At 44.7% G+C, this 17,208-nt stretch overlaps 2 protein-coding genes across 2 annotated transcripts; both read right to left on the reverse strand.

Annotated features, from left to right (window-relative positions):
* Positions 1–319: 319 nt before the first annotated feature.
* Positions 320–5,577, reverse strand: LOC128718517 (uncharacterized). Its single transcript, XM_053812139.1, has 5 exons — positions 3,217–5,577; positions 2,519–3,136; positions 971–1,944; positions 736–893; positions 320–558 (listed from the first exon to the last, which is right to left on the reverse strand). Exons 1-5 carry the CDS (start codon positions 5,575–5,577, stop codon positions 320–322), a joined length of 4,350 nt encoding a protein of 1,449 aa, XP_053668114.1.
* Positions 5,578–15,436: 9,859 nt separating this feature from the next.
* On the reverse strand, positions 15,437–16,648 carry LOC128718518 (polyadenylate-binding protein-like). Its single transcript, XM_053812140.1, has one exon. The coding sequence runs from the start codon at positions 16,643–16,645 to the stop codon at positions 15,437–15,439; it is 1,209 nt and encodes a 402-aa protein (XP_053668115.1). The 5' UTR covers positions 16,646–16,648.
* Positions 16,649–17,208: the final 560 nt, after the last annotated feature.

The following is a 17,208-nucleotide window of genomic DNA, read 5'->3' on the forward strand; positions in this document are numbered from 1 at the left end:
TCTATTTCATTGCGTGAAATACACATGCTGTCCTCCGTTGCGTTTGCTTGTAAAAACGGTCAACTAGTTTTACGAACTACGCTTCTCGTTAAGTATTTAAATTTCGTGCAAATTAAATATATATGCTCGATTGGCTGCTTATTCGAAAGCGGCACGGTAATAAATATTCTCTCTTTTATAAATCTATAACAACAGAAGAGAAAGAACTGAGCGACGGTCGTGTTTTAAGCTCATTGTCGACCACTTGCATCGTTCAACGGTTGCGAGGCCGTGTGCTGCGAAACAGGCGGCACATGAGCATTTCTTACCCTTTCTTCTCTTACACGGTGTGTGGTGCAGCCGTATAAACGGCCCGACCCTCGTCAACGAGTATTTTATGCACATACACATCGTCCTCGGTAGACACGTCGATCAGTGCCAGCTCGATTAGCTGCTCCTGGGGATTCAATTCGTCGGCCTGGATGCTGCGCACGACGCTGGCAAAGTTGCAATCGGCCGTCAGTTCCTTGAACCGCATCGCGTCCGATATGGTCCAGTCGTTGTGCAAGGGTTTAACACCTGTATAAAGTAGTAATACAACAATATTAGATATTAGATTAGATAGTGTTGTGATTAATTAATTACAATTATCAAACGTCTGAATCTTGTATCTTAAGTGAATAGTAATTAATATCAATCATTCCGGCGAGCACTTATTTATTCACAACTTCAATACAAATTCCTTCAAACACTTACCATAAAGCTTAGCTTTAATTGCTTGCTGAGGCAACACACGGAACTCTGCCGGAAGCACCCGTAGCGCACCTGCATCCAGCTGCTGCACTTGTCCGAAATCACAAAAATACGCATGGATCGGAGTTGGTCCAAACGGATTAATTTTAACCACCAGGGCACTGAAAAAAAAAAACACACACACGAATCAGTCGGACGGGCCAAAAACATTGGTTTTGCAAAAGCTTTGCTAACTTACCGATACCAGTGGCCTAGATTGTTAACAGCCGCGTACGCTTCTCCCTGCCGAACATGCTCCTTCCGAACCGGCTGAGCTTTCGTCATGCAAAAGTCCTGCAGTTCGAGCATGAGCGTGTCCAGCTGCTGCAGGTAAGAGTACGGTTGAACGAAGAAAAACTTCGGATTGTTGGCGATCGTAACCTTCACATTGAACACCTGTCCCACCAGTGGGAGTGTTATTTTTGCTAACTTTGCGATCGTTTTATTCCCACTCGCCAGTGGTAGTGGACCGGAGGGAGGGGCCTTCGTATCTGCACCCTTGCCTACGTGAAGGGCATCGAAACGGCTGGCCAGATCCTTCCCGTCGGTACTGCTCAAGGAATAGCTGGTCCCAGTGGACTGGGAAATCACGGTAGTGTCTGAGCCGGAACCGTTAAATGACGACTTATCGTCGTCGGTAAATCCGATGCGTGGCGACAGATTGATTCGTTCTGATCCCATTTCAAGCTCTTTCTCGATCTTGATCGCTTCGTTTACACACACCAGAATGTTGTTGCCTGCCTCGCGGTCCGACACGTGCACGTACAGCTTCACCAGGGGCAGAATGGCGGAAGCCATCGAGAACACCTTAGCCATGGCGGGAACAGCTGGTTTCAGGAAGGCGCGTAGCCGCGCCAGAATTTGCGGTTCACCGCAACCTGGCAGCTCGAACATGCGCATACGGATAGCCTGCGGCGGATAACTGCGCAGACCGAGACTGAGCGAATCGAGTCGGTAAATGTTGTGCACGTTCGCGCGACGACGGCATCCAATATCGACGTACAGCATGCGACAGTAAGGACCCGATTCTTCCGCATCCAGTGCGGCACGGTACCACTTGCTGTCCGTTTCATCCTGCACCAGGTACAGCTGTTGTTCAGTAGCTTTCGAGTTGTACAGACCCCGGTGTTGATCTTCCAGGGCGTCTGACTGTGTCAGGTTGGTGATCAGTTTCTGGAATTAAAGTATAAAGTTGAAATGTCAAATAAATCATTTGCAAAATAATAACTACGCCAGGATCAAATCTTGTGCAATCGGGAGTCAACTCTGGAGACTGAACTGGAGTAAGCATCAGAGTTGCAAATTATATTTCTTTACTAACAATTCGCTAACACCTTCTGACGGTTAACGTATACTACTTAGCATGTTGAGGTTTCAAATTTCTATGCCAAGTATGGTTTTATAGAAACTAACCCCAGTGTAGTCCGCAATTCAAGTGTTTAGTTGCTTACGTCTTTGTTTTTGTAAAATAAATTAAATGATAATAAAATCCGTATCGTTTGAATTAAAGCAATCGACGTAACGAATGCTGAAATTGCCTAATTGGTGACGATGGTACTATCACACCGTAAAAGATACGGTGCAACCATCATCGACGCGGTTTCGCCGTTACCCCCTTTCACTGGCTGTACTCAATCAAGCGGAACCAAACTTATCTTACAACACTGGGCTTCGCTTCCTCCGAAGTACAGTGCATTCCACCACCAGGGTAACCCGGTAACCAACGACCCGCATTGCAACTGCTCACCTGAATATAGTTCATCGCACCATCTTTCTGACAGTAGACGTCGCCCTGGTCGTCTACGTACGTAATGCTTACGTAGTTGACCGACTTCCGGTTCAACTCCGGCACCGGCATGGCTTTGCAGATATGTTGCAGTAGAATCGGATTCACGACCTCATCCTCAGTCGACGACGTATCGTACAGTACCACCTTCAGCGAGCCGGATCCGATACCGTCGATCCGTTCCGTTCGTTCGTGCTCCTCACGCTTCGACAGTATCATGCCGATCAGCACGCGATGATTGATGCGCTGACCGAGGATGTGCTTGGCGGTCGGGTTTTCGCTAAAGTCTTCGAGACCCTCGAGCGTGAAGCAAATGGCCTGGGCGGGCAGTTCCAGGTACTGCGGTTCGCACCGATGCAGCTGATCGAGCGCGATCTGTTCGCTGTCACCGATGTCAATGAAGAAGCATTGACATTGGTTGGTTTCGTAGTTGATCTCTACCACGCGCACGCGGAACCAGCAGTCGCTGATCGACACGAGATAGTACTCGCCCACTGCAGCAGTAACATCTTTTTTAGCATCCGCTTGACCGCTCATCATCGACATTTCGATATCGGTGATGAGCGAATCCATTTTGTCCTACATACCATATAGAAGTAAATATTATTAATGGAGTTGCCGAGCTAAACAAAAACGAACTTGAAAAATACACAACTTACGCTGTACTCTTTGCCGACGAGTCGCGCCCAAACCTCCACCGTCGAAACAGGATTCGTAACGTACAGATTCCAATACTGTTCATCCCAAGGCAGCGTAAGCTGATTCATGGCCATCTCCCGTGCCTCGGATGTGTTGGAGGCGGCATCGGAACCGGACAACAGTTCGCGCGCAAACACGATCGTATCGCCGGTCGGTCCATCCTCCAGCACGAACAGCTGGTTGGAGTACTGGTCAATAATCGCGAACCAATGGTCCGGCAGCAGCGCATGGTGTGTTTCCTCGAACGCGTTTGGAATGTTTTTACTGAACATACCATGCGGACAGCTTACCAACAGCTCGTGTATATGGTGCGCAATATCGCGATCGGAATCAAGACACTTGCTGTACTTAAGACGCGATTCGTCACGCTGGATAGCTTCGATCGCGTTCAGTGCCGCAGCAAACTGACCTTCAAACTGGCTAACGTAGTCCTCCGGGTAGGTCGAGTAGGAGGAACCATTGACCATCACCAGACACTGATATCGGCCGCTCTTAAGCTTGTAATATCCATACTCTGGCCGTGCATAACCTTTGTGCATGCTGTACTTCATTAATATCTCAACCGGCGTCGCATTCGGATCGTCCCAGGTGAAGGTACCGTCGGGTTTCCCAGTCAGTGTCACAAAAGAGTTGTTATAATTCATTGAATATAAATTAGGGCCCGGGGTGGGTTTTGATATTTCTTCCGAAGGAGTCGTCAACGTCGCAGGTACGTCCATGCTTTCAACAATGGGCGGCGACTGTTGTTTGGCCACCTTTTCCAGATCATCCGCTGCTACTTCCTGATTGATCTTCAGTCGATCCTGCAGTGACTTTTTACCCGACAACGTTGGAAGCTTGGGAGCCGGTACAACATACGGCATCATATTCGGGGGTTGTGGAATCGAAATCGAACGGCCGGCCATGTTAGGATAGGCAATGGGCTTTCTTTCGTCAAGGGATTGTGCACGTTGATACGATGGAACGGATGCTGCTGCTGCTGCCGCTGCCGCCACTGCTGCTGCTGCTGGTGTTAGTCCAGTGGTCGGTGTGGTTATGGGGGTGCCCGAAGGCAAATCTGCCTTCGGCACGTTCAGTCTTGAATTTACGCTTTTTAACATTACACAGGTGCGTACGTTGTTTGGTGGCACCACGATCGACATCAGTGGCAGAGGAGAGTATGGCATTGGCGTAGTCAAGGGAAGTACCCGACCGGATCCAGCCACTGCGGCGTTCGTTATGTTACTACCGTTGTTGCGAGGCGTTTCGTTCGATTGCGTTGCATTTCGTGCATTCGATGTTTTCGGTTGTGGCTTTTTAGTGCTTTTGTCTTCTACGGCAAATGGTAGCTGCTTTCGTGCCAACGAAACACCCTGCCGGGTAGCGTTACCTACCCCAACAGTAGTGGACGAAACGGTCGGCAGTGCTTTGTCAGGCTGGCGCATTTCGACCGACGAACGGCTGAGTGTACCGTTCCGATCGTTCAACTTGTGCCGCAAATCACCGGCAACAAGCTGCTGCTGTCCTGTTGCAGCCCCGCTCAGTTTGGAGTCCTTCTTTGTCCGGGTACCATCGTTCAGCTTGTGCCGTAAATCATTGGCATCAAGCTGACGTTGCTGCTGGCCTGCTGTACCGTTAAGATTGTAGTTCTTCGTCGAACGGCTGTTATTGTTGGCTTCGGGTGAAGTAGAGTTCGTATTGCGCTTTGAAACCGTTTCGTTTTTAGTCTTAGTGATTGGTCGCAACTGCTGACTGCTTCCTTGACTCTTAGCAGGCGAGCTCCCGCCATTCGTCCAAAATCCTTGCGATTTGACACCACCCTTATTAGCCGGAGTGATAGAAGGTTTCTCACCAAACGTGACCTTCTTCGCGGAGTTACTGGTGCTGCTATTGTTACGGCCACTGTTTGGCATCTGCTGGTAGATGCGACTGTACGCCGTTGTCTGGCTGGAGAAACCCTTCGAACTACACGGTCCTGTTGGTTGGCGCAGTGCGACAAAGTTCGATTTCCGACCGGACCCTCCGCTTTTGGCCGTCTTTTGTGCCGATATCATCTGCTGTATGTGAGCCGAGTCGCGGTTCGGTTTGATGTAGATGCGGGTCGATTCGCCAGCACTCGATTTGATCACGAACTCATCGCTGGCAAGCAAAAGCTCTTCCACCGTGCTGAAACCGAACTTACGGTACGGTAGCGGATCGCCCTCCAGCTGCCGATAGTCGCGCAACACACTGAGCACGTTGGACGTTTCCTTGCGCGAGGCCACCAGTGCACGGATAACCGCGATGGCTGCCTGTGCTTCCTCCGACAGGGCCGGGTGAGCGGCCGATTTTAGCGTATTCATTATTTAGACGTTGTCTGTATTGTCCTCCTGTGGAAAACGCTCACTGTGGAAGACGCTCCGGAAGGCGTCTACCGCCGTACATGAACTTAATCAGGTGATCGGATGGTTGGTTTGTTGTTAATATTTCTAGACAATTATACGATTCGCTGCGTCTGCAAGGAGAGTGATAAAAATAAAGGAGAGAAACAAGATCAGATTAAGCACGCAGAATCGTCTTTCAATGGATCCTATTGGTCAAAGTTGGATGTTATAGACAAGTGATCAGTTTTCCTTTAGCACAACCCCTAACATAGCAAAAAGCCAGCTGTGATAGACGCGGGGCCACACTAACAGACAACAGCACAGAGAAAAAGCAAAGCTCAACACATTTATTGAACCATTTTCTATTACGTTGCCCGTTCCGTTCCAATGATTACTTTTCTCGTCGTCCGTACTCTTCCGAAAACAGAAATGTGCGAAAGAAGAACTAGTGGGAGAGTTGTCGACCGGTGGAAAGAGGCAGGGGCAATTAACTTCACTTTTTCCAACGGTACATCGTACCCAAGACGTACATCCTCTCTTTCTCTCTCTCTCTCTGTCCGATGCTCATATTGGACGGACGAACGGCCGGCATTAGTAGCAGCAGTCGCAGCTGTTAATGGAAACAAACAACTCTCGCCCCAAAAAGACGTTTAGTCGATCGGATGTTGAGAGAGAGTAACGGGGTAAGGGAGTGGGAACTCTGGCAGAAGGTAAACACAACGCAAGCCAAGGGAAACACAACAAATGCTAACCCGTAGTTGTTGGTGGATGCGTGCATGCGTGGACCATATCCGTTGTTGCATCGATTGGACAACCGTTTTTAAACATGTCAGTGACATTTAGTTCACATTTCAGCCAACTTGGAATATTTGAAATGGTTGTTACAGTTTCCAGACCATCATTCAATAACTCGTACTGAAGAGACTTACTGCATTTCCCCCAATTGTTGCAATGTACAAAAATAGACAACACAAAAAAGTGATGCAAAGTGCCGTTCGAAAAACGTTCCAAACCCAGTTAAATCATTGTTCACTTCAGCCAGCTGCAAATTGCACCGCCCAACAGCGGAAACTACCGATCCGCGCGGAACGGGAACAATCGAGAAAGAATGTACAAATCGATCGCGAGAAAAGCGTTAACCCAAAGTTTCCCGGGGCCCCCGCACCCTTGGCTAGGTAACATGTGCAAAGCGATGTAGAAAAGAAACTGAAGCCATGAAGTGATGCTTTTCCATCGCGTTTTTTCCGTGCGTTAGGAAAGCCAAAGTATCGAAAACAACGCCACCCGAACCTTTACGATGATGATCGTAGACGGGTAAAGCTGCAACATACACCATTTGTTTAAGCGACCAGTTAACTCGGCGTGGTATTGTCAAAAACAAGGAACACATTTGAAGGAATTAAGATCAATTTTATAAAAAAAAATAGTGGCTGGTGGGCGTGCCAGAAACAGAATCGCACAATTTCGCATATACGTTCCTTCCAAATCATTATCAAATTTGTTCCAAATTGTATGCAAAATCTTTTATACATTTTCTTCTAAAAAGTGGGCCAGAGTTACCTGCATACTAATGTATGTTACGATGGAATTTGACAGGCTAATTTAGGAAAAAATCTGTTCACATTGTGATAAACAGATAACATTGTGTATTATCATTTTCCTGTAAAATGGTGTTGGGAGAATATTATCCTTTGAATAATGATTGTTTTGTCGTGAAATACGTTTACTTTTTTAAAGTATTCGATTGAAATGTGAAAGATATTTATGAAAGTTTTCGAGAAAAAGCATTTTTTTAACTCATTTACTGATCTTTCACCTTAAGGCGAACACATAGAGGTTTGTCTTACGTATTTGAAGTCATGCAGTGTAACGCACACCAAATAAATGTGCATAAAAAGCAATGCAAACCAAAATCTGTACGGTAATTTGAAACCCGATACGACCCCCCCACCCATACATTGTCAACAGGAAATTTGAAATCTGTACCAAACCGATTGTACCAAACAAAGGAAGCACGAATCGGCAAAGTATAAAGCAAATGTAGCATTTGTGTCTAGAATTACAGAACTTTTGACATTTTTCAAGCCCCACCACCATGACTTGGACTGTCGATACTTTAAGCAGCTTAACGACCTTCACAGAGAGGTGTGTATGGACAAAAAAAAGGGGCAAAATTCTTATCCCGCTTCCACCCCAACGCTTTTGCACACATCAACAAACCCCCATAATCGATCGTATCTTTTCGTCACCGTCGCGAAAAAACAATGGCCCACAATACAACCGCGCCCAAAAACAGTCGGAAGTAGGTTGCTTTCTTTTAACGCCCGTTAATCTACACTCTGCTGGGTGTATTTGCATTCATTCCCAACTGCTCTATTGCTCCACATACATTAACGTGCGCTGTCTGCCCACTTTCCTTCCAAATCGTGGAATGCAAATCAGCTTCGATCAATTAATATGTGTGTGACGTGATCCAACGTGATCCTCCTGCCAATGCGTTTGTAGTTTGGAGGGGCAATCGATTACCATACATCTTTCTTTTGCGGTTTGTTATCGATATGCTAACCATTGCTGACGTTATAATTTTCTCCCTCTCTTGCCTGAATCGATTGACTTCACCATGCCGCTGTGCTGCTTTCTTTTAATAACGTAAACAAATGCATGTGACTAAAACTCCGGCTGCATATGCAGCGATCTGAGCCGGGGACTTCCAAAATCGTGACTAAAGTCCTAATTTTTGCTGTTAGTTGTGCCGCTCTCTTTGATAAAATTGTTGTATAACTTGTTCTTCTTTGTGGCACTACTGCAACCACTTAGTTTTTGTTGTGAAATTTCTGACTTTCCTTGTCGGACAAGACAAGACAAGAATCGAACAATCTGGAAAGATACAATACTAATTAGTAGTGTGATTTAGTTCTTTATTTTGTTGATTTTTAACACATGGTCTTATATTGAAAAATAGCTTCTTCATGGCGTAACGACCCACTAGGTCATGTCTGCCATTTCTGGCTTACTAAAGACTTATTTTTACCACGTAGCCGTATAGTCAGTCCATGCTAGGAGGGTAACGTTCCGGATGGGGTTTGATACCATTTCAGGCGTGTGAAACTGACACCGCTACTACTCATTCCCTCGAGTCGCTTAGTATCTTCTTCCTTAGTAGTGGCACTACAAACTCAAGAGGTGTAAGCCTGCCATTTCTGACATTCTTTACCTTTTTTACCAGTAGATGGATGCAATGCAAAGAGGATCGCTTAGTTTTTTTTTTCATCATCGATTTTTCCTATATAAATTGTGTAGCAGAACACGTAGCAGCGCATACCAGTAGATGAAACACACGAACAATTATTTCCTACAGCGACTACTATGGTTAGTAGTTTCATTTGAGAATGGATAAACTTTAAAAAATGTTCATTCCTTATAGAAAAAAAAAAACCGACTGACCTACAAATAGGTTTTTGTAGCGTACAACAAACCTTGTTTAAACAGTGCGACATGTTTTATGGATTAAATAAGTCTCGCAACATAAGCAACATTGCGCCGATGATTAACCGCAAGGGAAAAGAGAGGGCGACAAAAGGGTCGGTGGAGCGCGTTAGTTGTATAAACAAACCCCAACTGTAACCACCACCCCGGGGGATTCCTCCCTTCCTCAGAAAACACGCATCGTCGTCAAACGCTGTCGCGCCCCGCCATCGAGCGGTCATCATACTTTTGCAATGTTTACAACACACACACACTCACTGTGTTTTTCACGCACGCTTCTTCCGTCGTTTCAAAACGCTTCAAAGGCCGACCTTTTTTTAAATAGAGGATGAAAAAACTTATCAGTCAGAACGAGAGAAGAACAGCTAATCGCTCGCTCGCTGGGAGTGTTAGCTAAAAACGCAGCATCAAATGCACATAATTCACGCACACCCGCAAACACGTGCGGTGGTAGTGGCAATGTGGATTGAGTGATTGAATTCGTTCGTTCTGTGACGGTTGATGAAAAATCGTGAAAAATATCAGAGCCTGCTCTTGACACGCAAAAACAGCAACACGCATTCTTAGTGTGCCATTGACCGTAACCATTTTTCGACGGAGCAACAGCGACCGACAGACAGAGCGGAAAGAGTGTGTGAGAGTGAGAGCGACACACTGTAAAAGAGGTGTGGGGATAAAAACAGTGGACTAAAAATTCCAATCGCATCAACCGTACGCACACTGGACAACATTCGGAAGAAACATGTCGTTCCAGCAAGATAACCCCCCCTCTTATGTTGACCCGCGCGTTCTTTTATGTCTAAGGTTATTGTTTTATGCTGCCCAACAGCCATGCAATTTGCCTGCCTCTCCGCAGTTCCTAGTAGCATGTGAGATTGTGTGGCCGCTAAAGAAGAAATGTCTCCCACGCTGTCACTTTCCTTTCGCGTTAGCGATAGCAACAACTTATCAGCCGTGAACCATGCACAAATCTCATCATCGACAAACAATTTTGTACACGTCACGCACCCGTAAGGCCTACTTCTCCCCCCCAATTAATTGCACTGCCACACAGCACCGTAAATTGGGTGTCTTTTATAAAGGAATGCAGCACCATCACGGGCACAAGCGACGGCATTGGGCGTTATCTAAGCAAGCGGCGCGCGCATACACAGAGCCACGTATGCAGGCACACACAATACCGAAAGAGAAAAGCACCAACGACCCACACACCACCAATGTATTCCCAGTAAATCCCGGTTGTATACGTTGCCATATCTCGGGTTCCACATCTCGCGGAGACCAACAATAATAATATCCCCAACACACAGCCGCGGTTTTTGCTGCACTGGTTTAACTTCACACACACTCTCTCTCTCTCTCTCTCGCTGCTGATCTCTTTCTTCCGCAGCAGACCAGTTGGCTAACCTCTCTTAATTGCACCGTATCTGCAGATGATGATCTATTTTATGGGACGGAGGGATTTCTTCAAATGTTCACCCCTTACAAACCAGCACGACTTTTTCCAAAATGCACTAGAGTCCAGACTTAACAGAAGCTAAGCAAGCTAAGAAAAATCGCTGCTTGCTACGAAACTTCCAAGCTTGCACATCGTACCTGATCTCGTGTTTCAATTGGTCATAGCCAAACACAGAGCGAGACGTAGAGGTAATTCGATGATAACAGCAAGTGCGAAGCACGCTCGCACACACCTTCAGACAGACAGTTTTCTATCGTTACACCAGTTCCTGCAGAGCCAGCGCTTTCCATTAAAAATGGACACTTCCACTTTCTACACCAACCACTCGCGGGCACGCTATACCAAAAGGTAGAGAACTAAGCAATTATGCTGATCTGCTCCATGTACAAGACCACGTTCCTCTGCCTACTAGCGCCATTTTCCAATTCCGCCAACATTCTCATACTGCACAATCTGTGCACGTTAACCTGCACCGCCTGACCACATTGAACTAAGTTCTCGAAACTCCGCTTTCTCACACACGCACACACCACAAAACTGGAATTGATCCAAAAACCAATTTTATCGATCCCGCGAAAACTCGCCCTTAAAGTGTTTGGTCGTTCCCTTTTGGGTACACACACGCAACTCCGGCACAGTGCTTACCTGCGTTCGTGGTCAACCAGCATCGATGGAGCAGAGAGACACAATTGATCTCGATCCACAAGGGAGACCGCTGATTAAGCAGAAAATCTGACAAAAGACCACGCACACTATGAAACATTGCGTTGGCGCAACTCCAATCGCACACTGGTCGTCCGTAGTAACGGTTATGGACATTTTGTTTAATTAACAAATTCTAATATTATTCACGATATTAACATTACTGAACAGAAATGAATACAAAATTTAACGAATTATGGATTTTATATGGCTTAATTCTTTTTCTTGATTGTAATTTTTATTACTGAATCATAATTTTAACGATGAAAACGAAATAATACGATTCACCTTACTTGATGAATTCCATTCAATTTTAACTCGCTCCACAATACATTACAAATATTAAATATTAGATCAATTTTATAATTAGTAAAATATTAATTTAAAAGAAATATTTTTATGTCCGTATGTACGCCATCGTGCAAAGGTCCGCAAATCTGAACGGACATGTTTATAACATAAAGTTGAAATGTAACGATGGTATCGAGTTCGAACTTGGAACTCGCTTGATTCAGATATTAAAGCAGGGTTCGGATTGAAATGTAAAATGGGGACATAAATAGTTTACCTTACAGGGAGATCTATACGATTCGGACCGTGGAAAACGCCTTTACGCCAGGTAAATATAAATTTTGTTCGCATGCTTTAGTGCAAGTCTTTAGTTACATAGAAGTTCTATATTACATTACATGATCCTGCATCCAACGGATACCAACTACAGTTGGCAACCCATCACACGATATCCGGCATTCTTCGGTCCGCTTCATTCGACAGTTGATCGCATTGAGCAGCATCGGTCCACGCCATGCATGAATTACTTACGACGGATCTGTTGGAGGAGTCCTCCAAACCGCACACGAACGCCACAGTCTGCAGCCAATCCATAATCATTCCATCACAATTTGGACCAGCCACACCTTCTCTGTCTATGCGAACTATCTAAAAGGACCGGTGTCATTCCCATGTCCTGACCAGCCTATGGGTATGGAGCTTAGCGAGTCTAATCCGCTGTACAACTATCAGTTCATTGTACAGCTTGTAGAGTTCGCTTGTAGAGTTTGTAGCGGCTCCATGGTCCTTCCACATATCCACATCCTTCTGAGCATCTTCCTTCCGAATGCGGCACGTCGGTATATTATTAATATAAAACATTTTTAGCACTAGTACTCTGGGATGCGGACATCAAGTCAAGCAAAAAAGGCTCAGTTTTTTCTTTCGATTCGGGACTCACCATGTCCCGAAACACCAGAATGTAAGAATAATTAGACGTAAGAAAGTACTGATTTTAGTCGCATAAAGTTAAAACAGAAAATTCCGTTCTTTATTTCGTAAATCAATCGCTTTATGCTTTCATTCGATACCAATAATATTTAAAAATTTTAAATACAAGCAAAGCATGGAATCGACCGACCTGTATCAGCATATTATGTACAACTACCACACCTTCCGTTAGTAGGTGTGATTTCCAATTGTGATTAATGTTGCTACTTCCTCCGTTTTTCTTTGCAGCAAAATTGGATTTTCTATATAGATTTGCAGTTGAACATTGTCCAATTCTAGCAGAATTTCTGTGATCTGCTGATACGTCGTCGGTTGCCTTTGTTGAACAAGTAAAGACAACTTATTCGCATATGCTTGCTTTACAGCCGCCATATCATTAAGTGTCGCAGGCAAATCCGATGCTACATTCGCTTCCGTTTGTTCACCAGAAACAGAATAAGTGCATCTGGTGCTGGTCGTTGTTTGGGGAACTTCCCGGCTGAAGTAGGTGTTAAACATTTCTTGCTTTAGTTCATACTTTGATTTGTAATGTTCTACCCGTATAGATGATCCGCGTACAAATCGTCCATCCATATTCGCGACAGCACTGGAAGCACTTTCCGATGTTAAAAAGTGCACTATGCCTCTTCCCGATGAATAACCCCTGCTGAATCCCCGCTTGTGCATTAGCACTTCAGCAGATTTTATGGGCCCATGTTCGGCAAACATGTGAATAAGTATTCTCCAGTTTACATCTTCGTTAAGGTTTTTTACAAACACCTTATTTCTCTCCACAATGCTAATGTCCAAAAACTTGCCATTTGACAGACGCTCTCTGCCGTGCAGCATTTGAATTGCTTCCACAGCGGCCTTTTCTGATTTGAAGCTTAAGTAACCGATTCCGCTGCATTTGTCATCCTGCATTATCATGCGATGACCGGTGAGATCTTTGCAGTTTTTGAATAGCTTGAAGAACTCGTTTTTAGTCAGGGTACTGGGTAAATTTTTAACCTTTGTTTGTATCTCATTCGTCGAAAAGTGTTGTACTGTTTGGTGCTGGTTCCCAACAGATTTCCACGGCCGGATCCCTGTAATCTGATTGTAGGCCATTGTATAGAGCGCTTTTTGATCTAAAATATTATCAACGAAGGTAATTTTACAGAATTGTATGTATTTTTTGCACTATGTTAAAACGCCTATAAAATAACTCTTACCTTTTGTTACAAAGTTCTTGCACGATTCTTCTACCGTTTTGGGGAGACGATTCTGCACTGCTCAGCTATTATACCACGAAACGAAAGTGAGGCAGAAAACTTGCTTGCTGGACCCGCAAGTAATCACCTCCAGAGAAGGTCAACTAACGACAGCTGAAATGAAACGGTAACTTGATCGTTTGTATCAAAGTGTATGAAGACCAGATGGTTTCATTCCAAGTAAATTGACAACTAAACCTAGAAAAAATAGATTTTGACAGTACAAACGAAACAAAACTGTTTGAAATTGCTCAGGAACATCTGTAGTAGCCGTTGATGGCTTCGTCAAAGTTGTAAGTTTGTGAATGAATTATTTACTCATAAGTTCTCCCAAAATCGGGTATCTGTGTAATTAGCACTATGTAAAGTTATATTTAAAGCCTTAATATTTGTGGCACTTAATATCTATTCGCATACAATGTGCAATCTGTAACAAGTATATTACGTTGCAAACAGGACAACTGATATTTGAACATCCTAAAACATGCATATTTTTGCTAACCCTATATTTTCACTCAGTCACTCTATCAAATGGAGACATTCAACTGTGGTTACACAGTTACATACCCTTTGGTTTGTATCCATGTGCTTCTCGAATTTCATGGTCCGAATTGTTAGGGAGGAAATTAGTACGCTTGCTATGATCAGGATAGAAGATTTACTCTCATCTTGGAGTGGTTATAAATGCGGTTGCATCGCAGTATGCTTTTTTCGACATACCGGACTTGAACTTGCTTTATTCGAAACAAAAAAACTTACTTCTGTGCAGCCTATATCATTATTTTATCCTTCTTGGTCAAATTTAATCGATGCTGGACTTCTTCACCATTCTTATTTCCACCACCATTATTATTTCTAGATACTTATGTATAACTAGCTGTTATGGATCCTAATACGATAAACTGTTGTTCGTATTCTCTCCTGGTTTAAATGAATTGGTTCTTGAATTTTAATGGAATACCCGGACAGTCTTACTCGGCCAACGATCGAGGATTCATAGATCGCATAGAGAAGTGGGCTCACATTGAGTACTGAGTACTGACATTGAGTACACAATATGAGTACTGAGCACATATTTTGCAATCTTCCAATGATGATTCACAAGTGATGCAATATTAAGCAGGTGTATGACAAGAATTCTCTCATTATAGGTGCAATCGAGACTATTAGAAATGCAATGATTTACGATCGAGTAATTAACAGCTTAGTACCTCCAATGCTAGCACTTGTAGCAGCGCAGTGTTTTAACCCAAGCAGACACACCAGAGCCCATGTAGACGTGCTCGTCATGCTGTATTCACAACAGTAAAACAAAAATAAATGTCTATTAAAAGAGTTCAGGGAAATAAGTGATAACTGTTCTTCTAGCCTCAGAATGTCGACCCGTTTCATTGTAATAGCCTAGCAGTAGAGGTTATATCGTAAACTGACTAAAATGCAACCAAAAAACTTATAAAAATGTCACAACAGCACGATGGTGTAAAAGAAGAATTTCGTAGTTTCGCAATATTCATCAAATGCATTGAACAAAGAGAAGAATTCTTGTAAATGTAGAATGCTTTATAATACAGTGTAGCATCAACACGGGGCATCAGAATTTACAAGCCTTAATATACTGAATTTGACGCTCAGCTTACAACGGGGTCCTCACATATAGCCTGATGTTGATGTTTAACACCTAGTTCGGTGCCTGTTGGTTTGCACCGCGTACTTTACTGACCTGGCGATACTTTTTATTTTTATTCCCGCCGGTCGGTGCATTTGCAGCCACATTTTGATTGCCGGCATTCGGGCGAATCTGAGCACTGGCGGACCAGCGTGGTGCGGTGCGAACCGGAGCAACCTGCGGTCCGTAGAAGCGCTGGGGCTGAGCAATGGTAGGCACAAAATAGCTGCCGCTCTGCTGGTATACTTGTCCGATGTGCTGCATGCGCAGGCTATTCACGCGCTGGATGTACTGGCTCGCCAGGTGCGATTTACGCTTCTCCTTACGTTTGGCGAGTGCTACGTAAAGTGGCTTACTGCCTATCGTACGTCCATTCATCTCGGTGATAGCCTTTTTGGCTTCGTCCGGTGCTGAGAAACATACAAAACCGACGCCCTTCAAGCGACCCTGATCCAGCATAACTTTGGTCGATATGATCGTACCGTACGGGGCGAATTCCTTGCGCAGTCGCTCATCGTCAATCGTGTCGTCCAGGTTCTTCACGTACAGGTTCACACCATGGCAGCGTGTTGAACGCTCCATCTTAAGCAGCTCGAACCGGCGCTTCAGCTCCATCTGGCGTTCATTCTTTTTCTGGGCACGACCGACATACAACATCTTTCCGTCGGCCAGTTCCTTGTTGTTCAGCTCCTGGACCGCCCTTTCGGCCGCTTCCGGGCTCTCGAAAGCGACAAAGCCGAATCCACGGCTCTTGCCTTCCTTCGTCATCACGCGGTGGCTCGTGATCGGGCCATACTTCTCGAACATATCACGCAGTGCCTCCTCGGTTAGATCTTCACCGAAGTTCTTGACGTACACGTTCGTGAACAGCTTCGCCTTCTCGCCCAGCTCCTTCTCGCGCTCCTTGCGCGAGATGAAACGGCCGACGTATACCTTCTTCTCGTTCAACAACTTGCCGTTTAACTTATCGATGGACTTTTTGGCCGATTCCTCCGTGAAAAACTGCACGAAACCGTAACCCTTGCTCTGGCCTTTCTCGTCTTGCGCTACCTTGCAGCTTAGGATATTACCAAATGCCGAGAATGTTTCGAACATAGCCTTGGTGTCGATTTTTTTATCCAGATTCTTGATGAACACATTACTCACATCGTATTGACTCGACGATTCACGTTCCAAGTGCACGAATCGAATTGCGGATCCCTTAACCGTATCGCAATTCATTGTGTCTAATACACGTGTTGCTGAAATGTTGAAGAAGATAGAATTGATATTAAAATGTCTTACACACGAGTGAACGAAAAGTTGGAAGCAGTTTTCCACTGCCAGAACGATTTTGTACAGGATATAACCAATTCCAAGATACCACGTTTTTACGTCTACAAAATAACACTCATAGCCATACCTTTTTGTTGCTAAGTATTAGAACGTCCCTTTACTACTTTTCCTCCGGTTTTAGGTTGTAGATCAACTCTTTAGTTGCTATTGTTCCCTCCTACTAACTGTCGTACACAGTAGTTGATTTCTCAATCCACAAGTAATCACTTTCAGAGCTGACAAACTAATGACAATCGGGCACAGCACTGATTGTCATCGATAGTTTTCAAGAGCACATTATCCGAAGTACGTGCTTTCTCTCTCTCTATCTCTCTTTGAAATGTGTACTGCTTTTTCATGCTGTGCTCAACACCGCCATACGATACATGCTCTCTTCCTGGCTTGCACTCAACACGTTTAAACACGTTCGTCACGATTAAATTGCTAAAAGTTTATAGATTTTTGGGAGC

The sequence above is a fragment of the Anopheles marshallii genome, chromosome 2 (assembly GCF_943734725.1).
Source record: "Anopheles marshallii chromosome 2, idAnoMarsDA_429_01, whole genome shotgun sequence".
Taxonomy (NCBI): domain Eukaryota; kingdom Metazoa; phylum Arthropoda; class Insecta; order Diptera; family Culicidae; genus Anopheles; species Anopheles marshallii.